This window comes from Rhinopithecus bieti, unplaced genomic scaffold (assembly GCF_001698545.2).
Source record: "Rhinopithecus bieti isolate Rb0 unplaced genomic scaffold, ASM169854v2 scaffold_6710, whole genome shotgun sequence".
Taxonomy (NCBI): Eukaryota; Metazoa; Chordata; class Mammalia; order Primates; family Cercopithecidae; genus Rhinopithecus; species Rhinopithecus bieti.
In genome coordinates this window covers 173,085-187,744 of record NW_016805362.1, presented here as the reverse complement: position 1 = coordinate 187,744, position 14,660 = coordinate 173,085, and the positions used below count along the sequence as shown (strand labels likewise).

The 14,660-nt window shown below is 38.7% G+C and overlaps 1 protein-coding gene across 1 annotated transcript in view; it reads left to right on the top strand.

The window, feature by feature from the left end:
- PLEKHA1 (pleckstrin homology domain containing A1) overlaps positions 1-1,194 on the top strand; it is a 58,693-nt gene extending 57,499 nt beyond the window's left edge. Inside the window, 2 exon segments of the mRNA XM_017872238.1 lie at positions 798-1,039; positions 1,041-1,194. Coding sequence (XP_017727727.1) covers positions 798-1,039; positions 1,041-1,110 — 312 coding nt within the window. The 3' untranslated portion in view covers positions 1,111-1,194.
- Positions 1,195-14,660: the final 13,466 nt, after the last annotated feature.

Below are 14,660 nucleotides of genomic sequence, written 5' to 3'. Positions count from 1 at the left end.
CTGGTATCATAAATGAATATAATATACTAGTACATAGTAATGTATTTAGAATGGTCATATTTAAGGATATCTTCAGATTTGATCTAGTTAGAAGCATATTGAAATTAACATTCACAACTGATAATTATTTCACCACAGTTTAAAATATGATAAATGTGTACCCTTTGTTACCTTTAAAATATTAAGCCATATGAATATGTGACCTATTCAGAACTAAAATTAAGTATAAAATGAAAAGACTGTGTTATTATTGGTTGCAGTGAAATTCAGGGAAGTAAAACTAAGTCTTATCGCCAAAATAATGTTTGAAAGATGTTGATTCGTGCTTATTAAAGAAATATGGCCTTTCATTGTTATAGGCTATATTTTCATTTTTTTTTTCATTCTAAAATATGTGGGATAATTCCTAGTGTTGACTGAGAATATACTCTTAAATAAAATGATACAGCCGGGAGGTTCTCTTTTAAACACAGTTCAGTTGCAGCTGGAACACTATATTTCAGTTTAGGTTGGCTGAATCTTCAAAGTGTCATAGGCTGCCAAATTCGGCTTTGGTGACGGAACTGGTTTCGTAGTGGAAATGGTTTTGGCTATCATTGCTTTAAACTCACCTCTAAAATGCATTGCTTTGGGAAAGAACTTGCACATTTATGCTGCATGGCTTCTGCTGCTGCCTTGTGTGTGTGTGTGTGTGTGTGTGTGTGTGTGTGTTCTGTTTTCAGAGAATCAGGTCTCACGCTGAGTTACTAACCTGGTCATTAGTGATTGACTGTGTCTGACTGCCACTCCTTTTGCAGGAGCATCCCCCCGGTCCTTCAGAATCCAAACACGCTTTCCGTCCTGCCAACGCAGCCGCCACCACCTCACATTCCGCAGCCTCTCGCAGCAACTCTTTGGTCTCAGCCTTTACCATGGAGAAGCGAGGATTTTATGAATCTCTTGCCAAGGTCAAGCCAGGGAACTTCAAGGTCCAGACTGTCTCTCCAAGAGAACCAGCTTCCAAAGTGACTGAACAAGCTCTGTTAAAACCTCAAAGTAAAATGGCCCTCAGGAAAAGATTGTGACCTGGTAGACTTGGATGACGCGAGCCTTCCGGTCAGTGACGTGTGAGGCAGAAGTGCACGGAGCCTGCTGCCTCTGCTGTCCTCAGTTTCCTTTTGTGAGGCTTCTAGCCAAAGATGGTAAAGGGGAAAATGGTTTTAGTGCGTATATTATACTGCCTCTTAGGTGTACTCTTTATAAGCTGGTAAACCAAGAATCTAGGGAGTGGCCAAACTAAATATAATTTCTTTAAAAAAGAAAGAAAAGGAAAATCCAAAATATCTCAGTATCATCTGTCTGAAGCATTGCGTGTTCTCATTCGGGTGGTAACAATGTATGTGTAATATTTTTTTCCTAGTGATTTTGACAATTTAAATGTTTAACAACTTAAAACATTAAAATGCTTATTAATAACTTTGGTCATTTAAAAAATGCTACCATGACTTCCTATTAAAGGTTCAATATTTACACATTGTTATTGGTCAATATTACCACATGAAATATTGCCAAACCAAGATACCTAAACTCATGATGTCTGTGGTGCTGTAAAATTTATACAACAATGTGGATGATTTTGAAATTATAACCATTTTGATGCCCTGAATCTTGAGGTGACTTATTTTGCATAGAGGATATTATTAGACCAACAGTAAGGGTTGTGGGTTATATCAACATAGAGAAAAGAAGAAAACTAGAATTCAAACAACTGTGTCTTAGACATTTGTTTGAAAAGCTTCATCAGGCCTTGGAGCAGTCAGTGCTTTTATTCAGCAAAATTATTTGGTAGGAAATTTTGGGAGATCTGATTTTCTTATCAAAGTTTTGTAAATAGTTCTTATTTCTATATTTGGATTGGTGAAAGACCTCAAGTTTATATGTAAAGACATAACTGCCCTTAGTCATGAAATTGTTGTGACCTCTACTTTCTGTCACTAATAGCCTATATTCAAGTGCCTGTGTTTTTTCATCTTGTTTAGGAATGTTTTGAGATTAATGTGCTTAAAAGTCCTACGTGACTGGTTTTAAACATTGGGATAAAATTAATTTTCAGTAGAATAGTTTAATGTGTTAAATAAGATAGCATTTTATGTTAGAGATACCAGAATGCTGGTATTCTACTACCTGTGCAATATATTTGTTTTAAAAAACAAATTCGAGAATACATTTAATCATAGGGATATAGATATAAGCACCTCTCTAAAGAATCTTTAGTTTCTGGTGTTGAATTATAGACCAGTTTGAGTAAGTACCGTGTGGTTTTTTTTTTGAGATGGACTCTCGCTCTGTTGCCCAGGCTGGAGTGCAGCAGCGTGATCTCAGCTCACGACAACCTCCGCCTCCTGGGTTCAAACAATTCTCCTGCCTCAGCTTCCCGAGTAGCTAGGATTACAAGTGCATGCCATCACACCTGGCTAATTTTTGTATTTTAGTAGAGATGGGGTTTCACCGTGTTGGCCAGGCTGGTCTTGAACTCCTGACCTCAGGTGATCCACCTGTCTCAGCCTCCCAAAGTGATGGGATTACAGGTGTGAGCCACCACACCCGACCCATAAGTATCGTGTTTGAGGTTCAGTCTTAAACATTTGCTTTAAGAAAACAGTCTTGAATTTCACATGCTGCTATTTTTATATTTTGCCATTTTACAGTACTGTTTTGTTTTGAATTCATACATATCACTGAAAATTTCTCGTTTTCATTTTCTTAGATGACTTCTTGTCTGAGACAGAAAAACTTTCCTACTACAGCAGTGGGGTCCAGAGGTTAAGATATATTAGAATTATACAGTATCGGTTTAAAAATCTGTATGCATAAAGAATGCACCACTCAACTTTTTTATTCATAAGCTAATATTTTTTTAAAGTTATATTAAGGTTTTTTCTCTTTTGCAGCTACATTTGAAAGTGATAGCATAAAGAGATTTTAATGAGTTATCACTTTTTCTGCTGATATATTCATTATAATGGCTTTTTTGAAAGTTCCTTTTCATGAACACACCCGAGAAATCTTAAATATAGACACTTTGCAATATTTCTAATGCTGTTTAATTTTGGTACAGCTTCCACATTGCATGTTCATTTTAGCACATTTTGGTATTTGCAATTTGATATATTTCATGGTGGCAAAATATTAGCTCTATTTTGGGACATTTAAAAATAGAACTATCCTTGTTCAATAGCATAGGAAAATGTTCTTGTGATTGTCAGGGTTTCCTAATATTTATCTCAATTCTTTTATAAGTCTATGGAAACTATTTAATTATTTTCAAACGTACACACTTTTCTTGTAAATATGTCACATCTGAGTTCAAAAAAAATACTTTGAATACCTTAATATTTGCTGCATTTTTTTTCTGTATATATAACATGTCTTCTTTCAGAATGGGAATATATGTGTGCCTCCCAACATTTACTGTTAAAGTCTGTTATCTTTATATGTCAAACTGGTTGAACACTGTAATGACTTGAGAATAAACTGCACAGAGTTTATTCTGACTTATTTCTCATTTTGTTTGGTTCAGCCCGTGTGTGAACAAGTAAATACAATGATTAGGGATGTGTTTGGTTAATTGACTTTAGTTTACATATTTAAGGACTGAGTAATTATTTGGTCATCTTTGCAAGAATAAGAAACTTCAGATCTGTGAATTCTCAAGGCATCCCTTCATGTGAAATTATAGAAGGAAAAATGGGTTTTTTTTTTGATAGGGGAAAGAACTTGCTTATTTTTCTTAATTAAAAAACACGTTTTCAAAAGCAAAATTATCGTACGTCAGCCTCAGAGCATCGTGTGAATCATCTGGGCTGCTTACAGTGCTCCGTGATTATTTAGACGGCATGATGTGAGGCGGAAAGCAGAGGGCATCTTAATCTCCAGGTGGGCAGTTGAGATGCACGCAGAAAACTGCCAGGCCTTAGAGGCTGCTCCTTGCAAATGTTGCCTATTGGTGATAAATGTTCCACGTCTGTTGCAGTGAACACCATATACAGGGCCTAGTGCAGTGCTTGGTGCACAGGTAAAGCTTAAATACTTCTCCAGTGAGGACAAGGCATTAATGTAGAATGTGTGAACATTAGAGAAAAGTATATACCTATTTGTTAGATAAATCATACTTTTGAAATTCTGGAATATTCTTTCCTTAAAGCAACTTGCCTTCAATGGTTCGAGATACCTTCTTTTGCTTGTTGTGTCCAATCCATTGTCAGATCCTGCTGCTTTTCCCTGGCATGTTCATGCCTTGTCCTCTGAAATTTAGCCAGCAATGACTTTGAACCAGTATTTCTGCTCACCTATTTATGTCCTGTTGGGGCTCTCCTGGACTACCCTATTTCTGTCATTGTGCAGCTTAGGTATCAAAGTAGACATCTTCATCTGTTGCTTTTTCCTGAAAAGCTGAATGACATCTTAAAGATGAACTAGGCGAAGCCCCCACCATCAGTGCTAACTGAGATAGATTGAGACCCCAGAAAGGAGGAGGATTTGCCTGGCCCATGGGGCACATTAGCAACGAAGCTGTAACTGTTGGCTTCTCACTGTACTTGGGAGCATCATTAGGATCTATGCTCAGGGTGTAGCTAGAGTAATCCAGCCACATATACCAGGTTGCTTCCTAATAACCTATGGCAATCCGCACCTCCTCTCCAAAACACATTGGCTTAGTGTTCGTTTTTTTCTTCTTCTCAGTCTCTTTTTCTGAAGGCCATTTGTTGTGTGAAATGCTTTATTCGTCTTAGATCCTCAGATCTCTGTTGAGTCAAGTGACTTGTGAATGTCTAGCCATGCAACAGCAGCGTATGTACTTCCTGTGTGTGTTCTAATATGCTGCTGCTAAAATGGATGGAACACATTTGCCCTAGAATGCAAGGACCTTGAGGTTTGTGTCTGCATTTTACCTGTTAGGTTTTCCTATAGTTCCGTTAGACCATGGATATGTTTATGTTTGGTACCCCTTTATTGCAGCATGTTCAGCACTTTCAAAAAGGGGAGCATTTAGTATTTGGTTCTATTTAGGAAGAGCTTTTAATTATTTCCAAGAACTTATCTAGGTTTAGCAAATGAGGTTTTAATTTTTTAGTATGTCCTACCTATTTTTCTAAAAGATTATTTTCTTACCAAAAGTGCCATTGCATGTGTAAGCCATGTTTTCTTGTTCACGCCAGTCATGGGAGGTGCTAATAGCCTGGGTAACAATTTCAGTCATACTTATCCAGGAGCCTGCTTCCTTGAAAGTGACTGATGTTTCAGTGTTCCCTTCTTTCCCATTTTGTCTTGGACACCTGATTGTTACCATGGTGTTTGTCCACTGCTGCTATAGTCTTGTTGATGCTGCTCCAAGTAAGTAGCTGTGTTTTATGGTTACATACGTTTTATTTAAAGCTTATTCCTGGACAGATTTTGTCCATTTTTGAAAATATCTAACTAATTTGACTAGTAGAATTAGGCTAACAATACATGGTTCAAGCAAAAATATTGCCTTTTGTAATGAAACTTTCTTCTTGCCTAGTGTCTCATTGGTCTGAATATAATGGCTGTCTTAGACCCGGCGTCCTGGTGTCTGTCTTCAACTCTAGTTCTGCTGTATGTGACTTTAGGCAAGTGTCTGTGTTTTGGAACTTAACTTTCTATGTTATATAAAATGGAATTGGATAAAAGCTATCTCTGTCCTGGTAATTATTATTAACTGATGCAACTTATTTTTTTTCCTTTGAAAAGTATTTTAATGTTTTATCCTAAACCCAAAATAAGGGAAAGTTGTAAACATTTTGCCTTTAACAAAAAGGAAATCCCTTTCTTAGCTTTTCTTTCACTTCTAGTTGCAGTTCAGGAATTTTCAGTAAGTGGTGCTTGTACCTTTATCAAAAGTTCTGTTAACAGTTGGTGANGAACTTAACTTTCTATGTTATATAAAATGGAATTGGATAAAAGCTATCTCTGTCCTGGTAATTATTATTAACTGATGCAACTTATTTTTTTTCCTTTGAAAAGTATTTTTAATGTTTTTATCCTAAACCCAAAATAAGGGAAAGTTGTAAACATTTTTGCTTTAACAAAAGGAAATCCCTTTCTTAGCTTTTCTTTCACTTCTAGTTGCAGTTCAGGAATTTTCAGTAAGTGGTGCTTGTACCTTTATCAAAAGTTCTGTTAACAGTTGGTGAGGCAAGAAATATTTGTATCAAAAATGCAAAGATATGACTAGTTTAATACTAGGTCTCTGTGTTTAGAAGTTTATGTAGGATTTGTGTATGTTATCTATTTTTTAAATGATTAAATTGTATGTTTTAAATCTCAGGTAAGACACACGTTGAAAATATTGCTGAATTGAGGCTAGCATTTACAATTTTGATTGATGAAATCTGTATTTTTTGATACATTTAATAGTGCCTTACTGTGGTATATTCATGTGGTAACAGCGCCACCTTCTGGTTATATCATTGCTAAATTTAAAATTTGGTAATTTGGTCTTTGTTTATTGCCTCCATCATAGAAAATTAGAGAAGATATGTGATTGCCTAGGATAGTTTTGAAATTAATACAAAAGTTAAACCAACATTTAAAAATTACAATTTTTTTTTATATATAAATGACTGTAGGTTCACATGTAGTTGTAAGAATTAAAACTTTCCGAACTTTCAAAATGGGGAATATTTAGTATTTGGTCCTATTTGGAAAGAGCTTTAATTATTTCCAAGAAGTTACCTGGGTTTAGGAAATGAAGTTTTGGTTTTTAAATTATGTCCTGTCAGTTTCTATTTCTGTAAGAATAATGTTGACCCACACGCCTGTAGTCCTAGCTATTCAGGAAGCTGAGGCATTGGAACACTTGAGCTTAGGGGTTTGAGATCAGCCTGGGCAAAATAATGAGACACCATCTCAAAAAGAAAGAAAAAGAAAAAGAAAAGATATTGTGTACCCTTTACTCAGTTTCCCCCCAACAACATCTTGAAAAACTAATACAGTATTATAACCAGGATGCTGACACTGATACAGCCAAGATGCAGAACAGTTCCATCATCACAAAGGCCCCTCTTTGTTTTCCTTTTTATAGTCACATCCATCTCCTATTCTACAGGTTTGGAAACCGACTTAGCCACTTGTCCAGAGTCACATTAGACTTGAAATGTATCTTTCTGATACCAAAGTTTGGGCTCTTAACATCCTACTTCTACTGTCTCAGTAGAAGTCTTACTTCCAGATTACTAAATGAGTTGAATTCAATCTGTTTTCAACATTTCTAGAACCATACTATTTCAAATGACAGATTATTTATACATACCTTTAAATTTAACATTTGAGAATCAATAGGTAAGTATCAAACTACAACTTCCCTGAAATTTCAAGCCCTGACATTCGATAAATAAGGTTGCCAAAATAAATAGTAACAGATTAAAATAGCCTTAAGATGCTGGATTCTTGCTTTAGAAATAGCTATCGGGCCTGGTTATAAAGATAATCACTTGGTGTAGGCTAACAGGGTTTTACCACGTGGAGAAGCTTTGACCTGTTGGAGTTGGGTCAATTGGTGTCTTCAGTGGACAACATGCAGCACACAGGAGGCCTAAGAAGACGACAAAGATGTCCGCAAGGAATCTGCCAAAATATAAAGTAATATGTGATAAAATCTAGCATGGAAAACTACAGTAGCATGGAAAACTACATGTCAGAGACCGAGATGGCCCACGGGTGATGATGGAGTGGGTAAGATGAATGTTGTGATGGAGAGGGCCTTTTGGGGGGTCCCATAAGAAAAAGAAGTACTTCTAAGTAAAAGCCATGTGACTATAAATTTCTAAATGTTGCAGGGGTCCAAAGTGATGGAGAAAGTTTAAATTGTTCTCTTAAGGCTCCATTGCCTCTTTCCCTCCCAAACTGTGGTGTGTATACCTCTCATGCACGTTTTCTTTAGCGGGGAGGAAAGGAGGTGATTTAGGGAATTTTCCGTTGTCAGGAATTTACAACAACCTTTTATTTTATTTATTTATTTATTTTGAGACAGAGTCTCGCTCTATCGCCCAGGCTGGAGTGCAGTGGCGCGATCTTGGCTCACTGCAAGCTCCACCTCCCGGGTTCACGCCATTCTCCTGCCTCAGCCTCCTGAGCAGCTGGGGCAACAGGCACGCACCACCACGCCCAGCTAATTTTTTTTGTATTTTTAGTAGAGACGGGGTTTCACCATGTTAGCCAGGATGGTCTCTATCTCCTGACCTCGTGATCCGCCCGCCTCGGCCTCCTAAAGTGCTGGGATTACAGGCGTAAGCCACTGCGCCCGGCCTTTTTTTGTTCGTTTGTTTGTTTGTTTTTGCCTGTCTTTGGTACCTTATCTGGATCAGATATGGCAAGTGAAAGGAAGGGAAGAATTAAGGGTAATGACAAGGTTTTTGGCCCCAACAACTAGAAGCCATGAACTGAGGTAGCAAAGATTGCAGGTAGAGCAGGTTTGATGGAAAAGATGATGATTGCAGTATTGGTCGCAGTATTGAATGTTAGGGTTGACATGTCAGACATCCCAGTAGAAATGGCAGGCAGGCATTTGGATATGCAGATTTGGAATTGAGAGAAATTATTATTGGAAATAAAAATGTGGGCGTCTTCAAAGTATTAGGTGCTATTGAAAGCTTTGAAACTGGATGAGATCACCTTTAGAGAGAATGAAGATGAAAGAAGAAAAAACCATGGAATGAGCCCTGGGGCACTCCAATATTAAGAGCTTTGGAAGAGGAGGAGGAAGTAGCCATGACGAATGAGGTGGTGTGACCACCACGTCAATAGGATATTAAGAGTACGTAGTGTCTTAGAAGCCAAGTGAAAATGAAGCAAGGAGAAAGAGGTGATCAGATGTGTCAAATGCTGTTCATAGGTCAGGTTTAAGAGGCAGCCTGAGAAATGCCCATTATGTTTGGCAACATGGACAGTACAGATGTCATTGGTGATCTTGCCAGGGCCGGTTCTGATGGAGTGGTGGCGACAAGTAGAACTCTTTTTGAGGAGTTTTGTTGCAAGAGGACTGGAGAAAGGTGATGGTTGCTAGTAGCAAAAGTAGTCTTTTCTTCTTAAGATAGTGGCTTGGCCAGACACAGTGGCTCACGCCCTTAATCCCAGCACTTTTGGAGGTCTAGGTGGGAGAATAGCTTGAATCCAGGAGTTCAAAACCAGCCTGGGCAACATAGCAAAACCCCATTTCTACAAATATACAAAAATTAGCAGGGTGTGGTGGCGTACACCTGTAGTCCCAGCTACTTGGGAGGCTGAGGTGGGAGGATCACCTGAGCCTGGGGAGGTTGAGGCCACAGTGAGCTGTGATAGTGCCACTGCACTCTAGCCTGGGTGATAGAGTGAGTCACTGTCTCAATAAATAAATAAATAAATTAAAAATTGGTGGCTTATTTGTTGATGAAATGACCCAGTAGGAAAAGAAAGATTGATGATGTGTAAGAGTACAGAATTGTTGGGACAAGTCCTTGAGGTGAGATGAAATGGAAGCTAGGGCACAAGTTGAAGACTTGACTTCTCCAAATGCACAGGTGTTTATCTGTGGTAGGAAGGCACAGTATGTGGTGCAGCCACTGGTTAAGTGGGTAGACGTGGAGGGGTAAGTCTCTGAAAGTCTCTGCCATAGTGTCAATAAACTAGGAAACAGAATTCTCAACTGCAAGTAAGGTGGGGAAAGGTGTGAAGGGTATGAGAGAATAGATGTCTAGGATTGTGGAGAAAGAATGGACTAGGGACATTTAGGATATTCTGAGCAGCACTGAAAACCCACTGAGTTCTGTGTGCAAGAATGACAGTGTTCAATAACTGAAAACTGGTCATTTTTGTCACACTCCTGACTTCAGTGGAAAAGCATCTAGTGCAGGAGTGTCCAATCTTTTGGCTTCTCTGGGCCACAGTGGAAGAAGAAGAATTGTCTTGAGTCATACATGAAATACACTAACATTAATGATAGCTGATGAACTAAAAAAAAAACTCGCAAAAAATCTCATAATGTTTCAAGAAAGTTTACGAATTTGTGTTGGGCCGCATTCAAAGCAGTCCTGGGTCACATGCGGCCCATGGGCTGTGGGTTGGACAAGCTTGCTCTAGTGATTCCCCATGCTGCTGGCTTGTGGGCTGAGAAATATTTTATCAGGTTAAAGAAGTAGCCAACTATTCATATTTTATTGAGATTTTTTTCTTAAGTGAAGAATGGTGATTGAATTTTGTTACATATCTTCAATTTGTCTGGAAATAATATTTTTATCCCTCTTTAATTAATTTGGTGAAAGCTATTAATCCAGTTCCCAATATTTAACCATCATTACATTTCTGGAATAAATCCCATTTGGTCAAGATAGGTTATTTTTAAAATCTGCTAGATTTTGTTTGCTATTAGGGATTTTTGCATGAATATAAATCATATTGGTCTGCATTTTTCTTTGGTGTAGCTCTAGTCTTTGTAGGTTTTGTGGTGTTTTACTAGCTTCATAGAAAATGCTTGAAAGGGTTTTTTTGGGTTTTTTGTTTGTTTTAATTTTAAGCTGTTACAGAACAGCTTCAAAAGAACTGGTATTCTAGGCTGGGCCCAGTGGCTCATGCCTCTAATCCCAGCATTTTAGGAGGTCGAGGTGGATGGATCACCTGAGGTCAGGAGTTCGAGACTAGCCTGCTCAACATGACGAAACCCTGTCTCTACTAAAAATACAAAAAATTAGCTGGGCATGGTGGCAGGTGCCTGTAATCCCAGCCACTTGTGGGGCTGAGGCAGGAGAATCACTTGAACTGGTGAGGCGGAAGTTGCAGTGCGTCAAGATGGTGCCACTGCACTCCAGCCTGGGTGACAAGAGTGAAACTCTATCTCAAAAAAAAAAAAAAAAAAGAGAGTTGGTATTCTATACTCCTTAAAGAGTTAGTGGACGTCCCCTCAGAAACCCTTTCAACCTGGTGTTCTTTTGAGGGTGTGCCACTGACAACTTCCTCATTTCCTCTATGAAAATTGATATGCTTAGACTTTCTATCTTTTCTGGGGTCAGTTTTGATCAATTATATCCATAGAAAATTATACATTTTATCTAAGTTTTTAAATGTATTTGCTCAGAGCTGAGCACAATATACAGAACTTATTTAAGGAGAAACACATTACTGCAGATCCCACTTTGTTCTTCAACTCAAAATATACAACTGCTGTGAAGATTGCTTATATGACAAGTTGTGATATCTTCTGATTTGTACCTGGCAGCAATGTGATCACAAACATGCCACCAGATTAAAGTGGTAATACTCAGGTAAGAGGAGGCCATCCAAATTAAATTTAGGAGTCTTTAAAAAATTATCAAAATTCAATGTAAAAAGTATAATTTCTTGAACATGTGGTCCCTGGAGAACATGTCTAGGTCCCGCATTTGAGAAACACTGTCCTAGTGAATAGCATTTGAACTTCTTAGCCTATGTTCATGGCCCTTCCATGTCCACCTTCTCACACAGTGCTTCTGTGTATATCCTGCACTCCAGTTCAAACAAACCTTTCCATCTCCCAGTTTCCCACCTTCCTGCTATTATTCGTGCTGTTTCTTCTGCCTGGAATGCCACTTTCCTAATAATTGTTGCCTGTTAATTCCACCCATCCTTCAATTCTCACCAAAATGCCACTTTCTCCTTGAGGTGTTGGAATTGCTTTCTCATCTTTCCCATCATACAAGCCATGGTGACCCCAAAACACCTGATTCCTTTCTCCCTTCCCATGCCAATGTTCAGTTCAGTTCATTGGAACGGAATTGACTTTAAACTTTTGCTCTTAAACTTTGGGCTGACTAAATAGCTTTTCTCCTTTCACTGTAGTGCCTTTTAAAAGCCGAAGATTTCAACATTTGGAAGAGATTAGAAAATGAAAACAGTCCAAATGCAGCTCTTTGTTGATTAGATTGGCCCAAAGGGGACGTAAATAAGCAAAATGCAAATGGATTCTAGTAGTAATGGCCACTGTATAAGCACTACACCAATGCAGTGGTTTTAGCAGCTCGTCCTGGGCCCCTTTCATACTTATGCATGTTTGGTTTTATGTTTAATTTCAGGTGCTAACAATCACTTCGTGGGCTCCTCTTCAGTCTGCTGTGAGAGAAATTAAATCCTAACCCCCTAAGGCAGTGGTTCTCAAAGTGTGGTCCCTGAGATCAACGATGTCAGCATTACTGAGAACTTGCTAGAATGCAAATTATTGCTCCCATCCCAGTCCTACTGAATCAGATTTTCTGGGATTAGGACAGGCAATCTGTTTTAACAAGGCCTCCAGGTGATTCTGGCACCCATTAAAGTTTGACATCGGCTGGGTATGGTGGCTCACACCTATAATCCCAGCACTTTGGGAAGCCGAGGCGAGAGGATTGCTTGAGTTCAGGAGTTCGAGATGAGCCTAGGTAACATAGTGAGACGTCGTCTCTACTAAAATTCAAAAACAGTTAGGCATGGTGGTGCATGTCTGTAGTCCCAGCTACTTGCAGTGGGTGCTGAGGTGAGAGGATCGCTTGAGCCTGGGAGATGAAGGCTGCAGTGAGCCCTGATGTGTCACTGCACTCCAATCTGGGCAACAGAGTGAGCCCCTCACTCAAAAAAAAAAAGAAAACAAAACAAAACAAAAGTTTGAGATCCTCTGCCCTAAGATATCCATTATCCATTACATGTAAGGAATTAACTTCTATGCGTCTAGAATGGCCTTAGTTACATAATATCCTTAGAACCGAGAAAACAGTTACCTAAATCACTGCCTGTGTTCTATGGTTCAGATAAAGAACCCACTGAGAAAGCCTGTGTACATGAACTGGCTCTGACCAATTAAACATGAAACACAGGTTGGAATTAAAAAATTTCTTTATTTGATGGTCTTCCATATAAACAGAATTTCATCAGTAATCGAAGAAAAGTGGTAATCACATATAAACACCAACTAAACTGTGAGCTTTCTGACAACGGAAAAGGAAAACGGTGAGTTCTAGAATAGCCCTTGTTGTTTGATGCAACTAACCATGTCACCTTTTAGAGCTAGAGAACCTTCCACGTATTAAATGTTTGGAATCTTTTATGATGTGGATTCTGCTCCAGGTGATACTGAGTAACGTGGGGACCAATGTCCTTCACAGGTTTTGTAGAAGACTTTGTAGGTGGTCTTCCATATTCACCCTTAGAAGCAAGGATAACCCTTCGAGTGTAATTCTGTGGAAATGATTTCCCTTAACTTCCCTGGCTGTCCATTTCGTGAGCTCCTCATTACCTTCCATGACTCACTTTGCCATGTGACACGGAGCCTCCCTGGCTCCCACTGCTGGTACTGACCATTCCTTTCTTTGGTCTCTGTGCTATTGTGGACACAGAGCCACCGTCGCTGTTACTGTACTAGAGTCTTTACTTTTTTTTTCTTTTGTGAGCCTAAGCCTTCCTCAAGACAAGAATCTTTGTTTTGTTTAAAAAAAGAATAGCCTTAATTTTTTTTTTCTGATTTTACAGTGAGCACCCTATTGTAGAACATTTATGTAAGCAAAAGAAAAGAAAGAAAATAATTTGTAATTTCATCAAGAAATGACCTGTGTTGACATTTCAGTGATTGTACTTCCAAGTCTTTTACTAAATGTGTATGTAAATAGCTTTATTTCTGTGTGTGTGTGTGTGTGTATAAAAATCTGTAGCCTCTGTAAACAAGCCAAATATCACACACACACCACACAAAACAATACAAGCAAAAATCACCAGACTTCTCATGACTCGACTTTATTCTGGATGGCTCTTTGTGCTTCTTTACACATAGACATTGGCAAGTTGACGTATTTGGGACCATGCTCTATATGTTGTTTTGTAGCCTGTTTTCCATGCAGCAGTATGTTACAGATACTCTTACTTATCAATAAATATATATGGACACCACTATTTATAAAGGTTTAAGGTCTTCCCTTGTGTATTTATACAGAAAAAAAACTTGAACCATTCCTATATTGGACATTTTGATTGTTTCTACTTCTTCACTATTTTAACAATACTGCAGGCCATGTCTTTTCTCCACTAGTGATATACTCCCAGGCATGGGTTTGTTGCTCTCAAAGGTATATGTGCTTCCTATCGTGGTACTGTCAAAAGACCTAGGAAGGATATACTAATTTACGCTCCCATCAATAGTGCATGAGAGTGCAGGCCGGGTGGGGTGGCTTATGCCTGTAATCCCAACACTGGGAGGCTGAGGTGGGGAGATCACCTGAGGTCAGGAGTTTGAGACCAGCCTGACCAACATGGAGAAACCCTGTCTCTACTAAAAATACAAATTTAGCCGGGTGTGCTGGCGCATGACTGTAATCCCAGCTACTTGGGAGGCTGAGGCAGGAGAATCGCTTGAACCCGGGAGGGGGAGGTTGCAGTGAGCCAAGATGGCACCATTGCACTCCAGCCCAGGCAACAAGAGCGAAACTCCATCTCAGAAAAAAAAAAAAAAAAAAGAGTGCCCATTTCCGCACATCCTTGACAGTACTGAGTTTTGTCCATACTTTTAATTTTGGCAATCTGATTAAAGAAAATGGTATCTTGTGATTTTATTTGTATTTCTTTGAAAACTATAAGGTTTTTTTAAATGTTAACTGAACATTTCTATTTTATCCTTTGTGTAAATTGCCTGT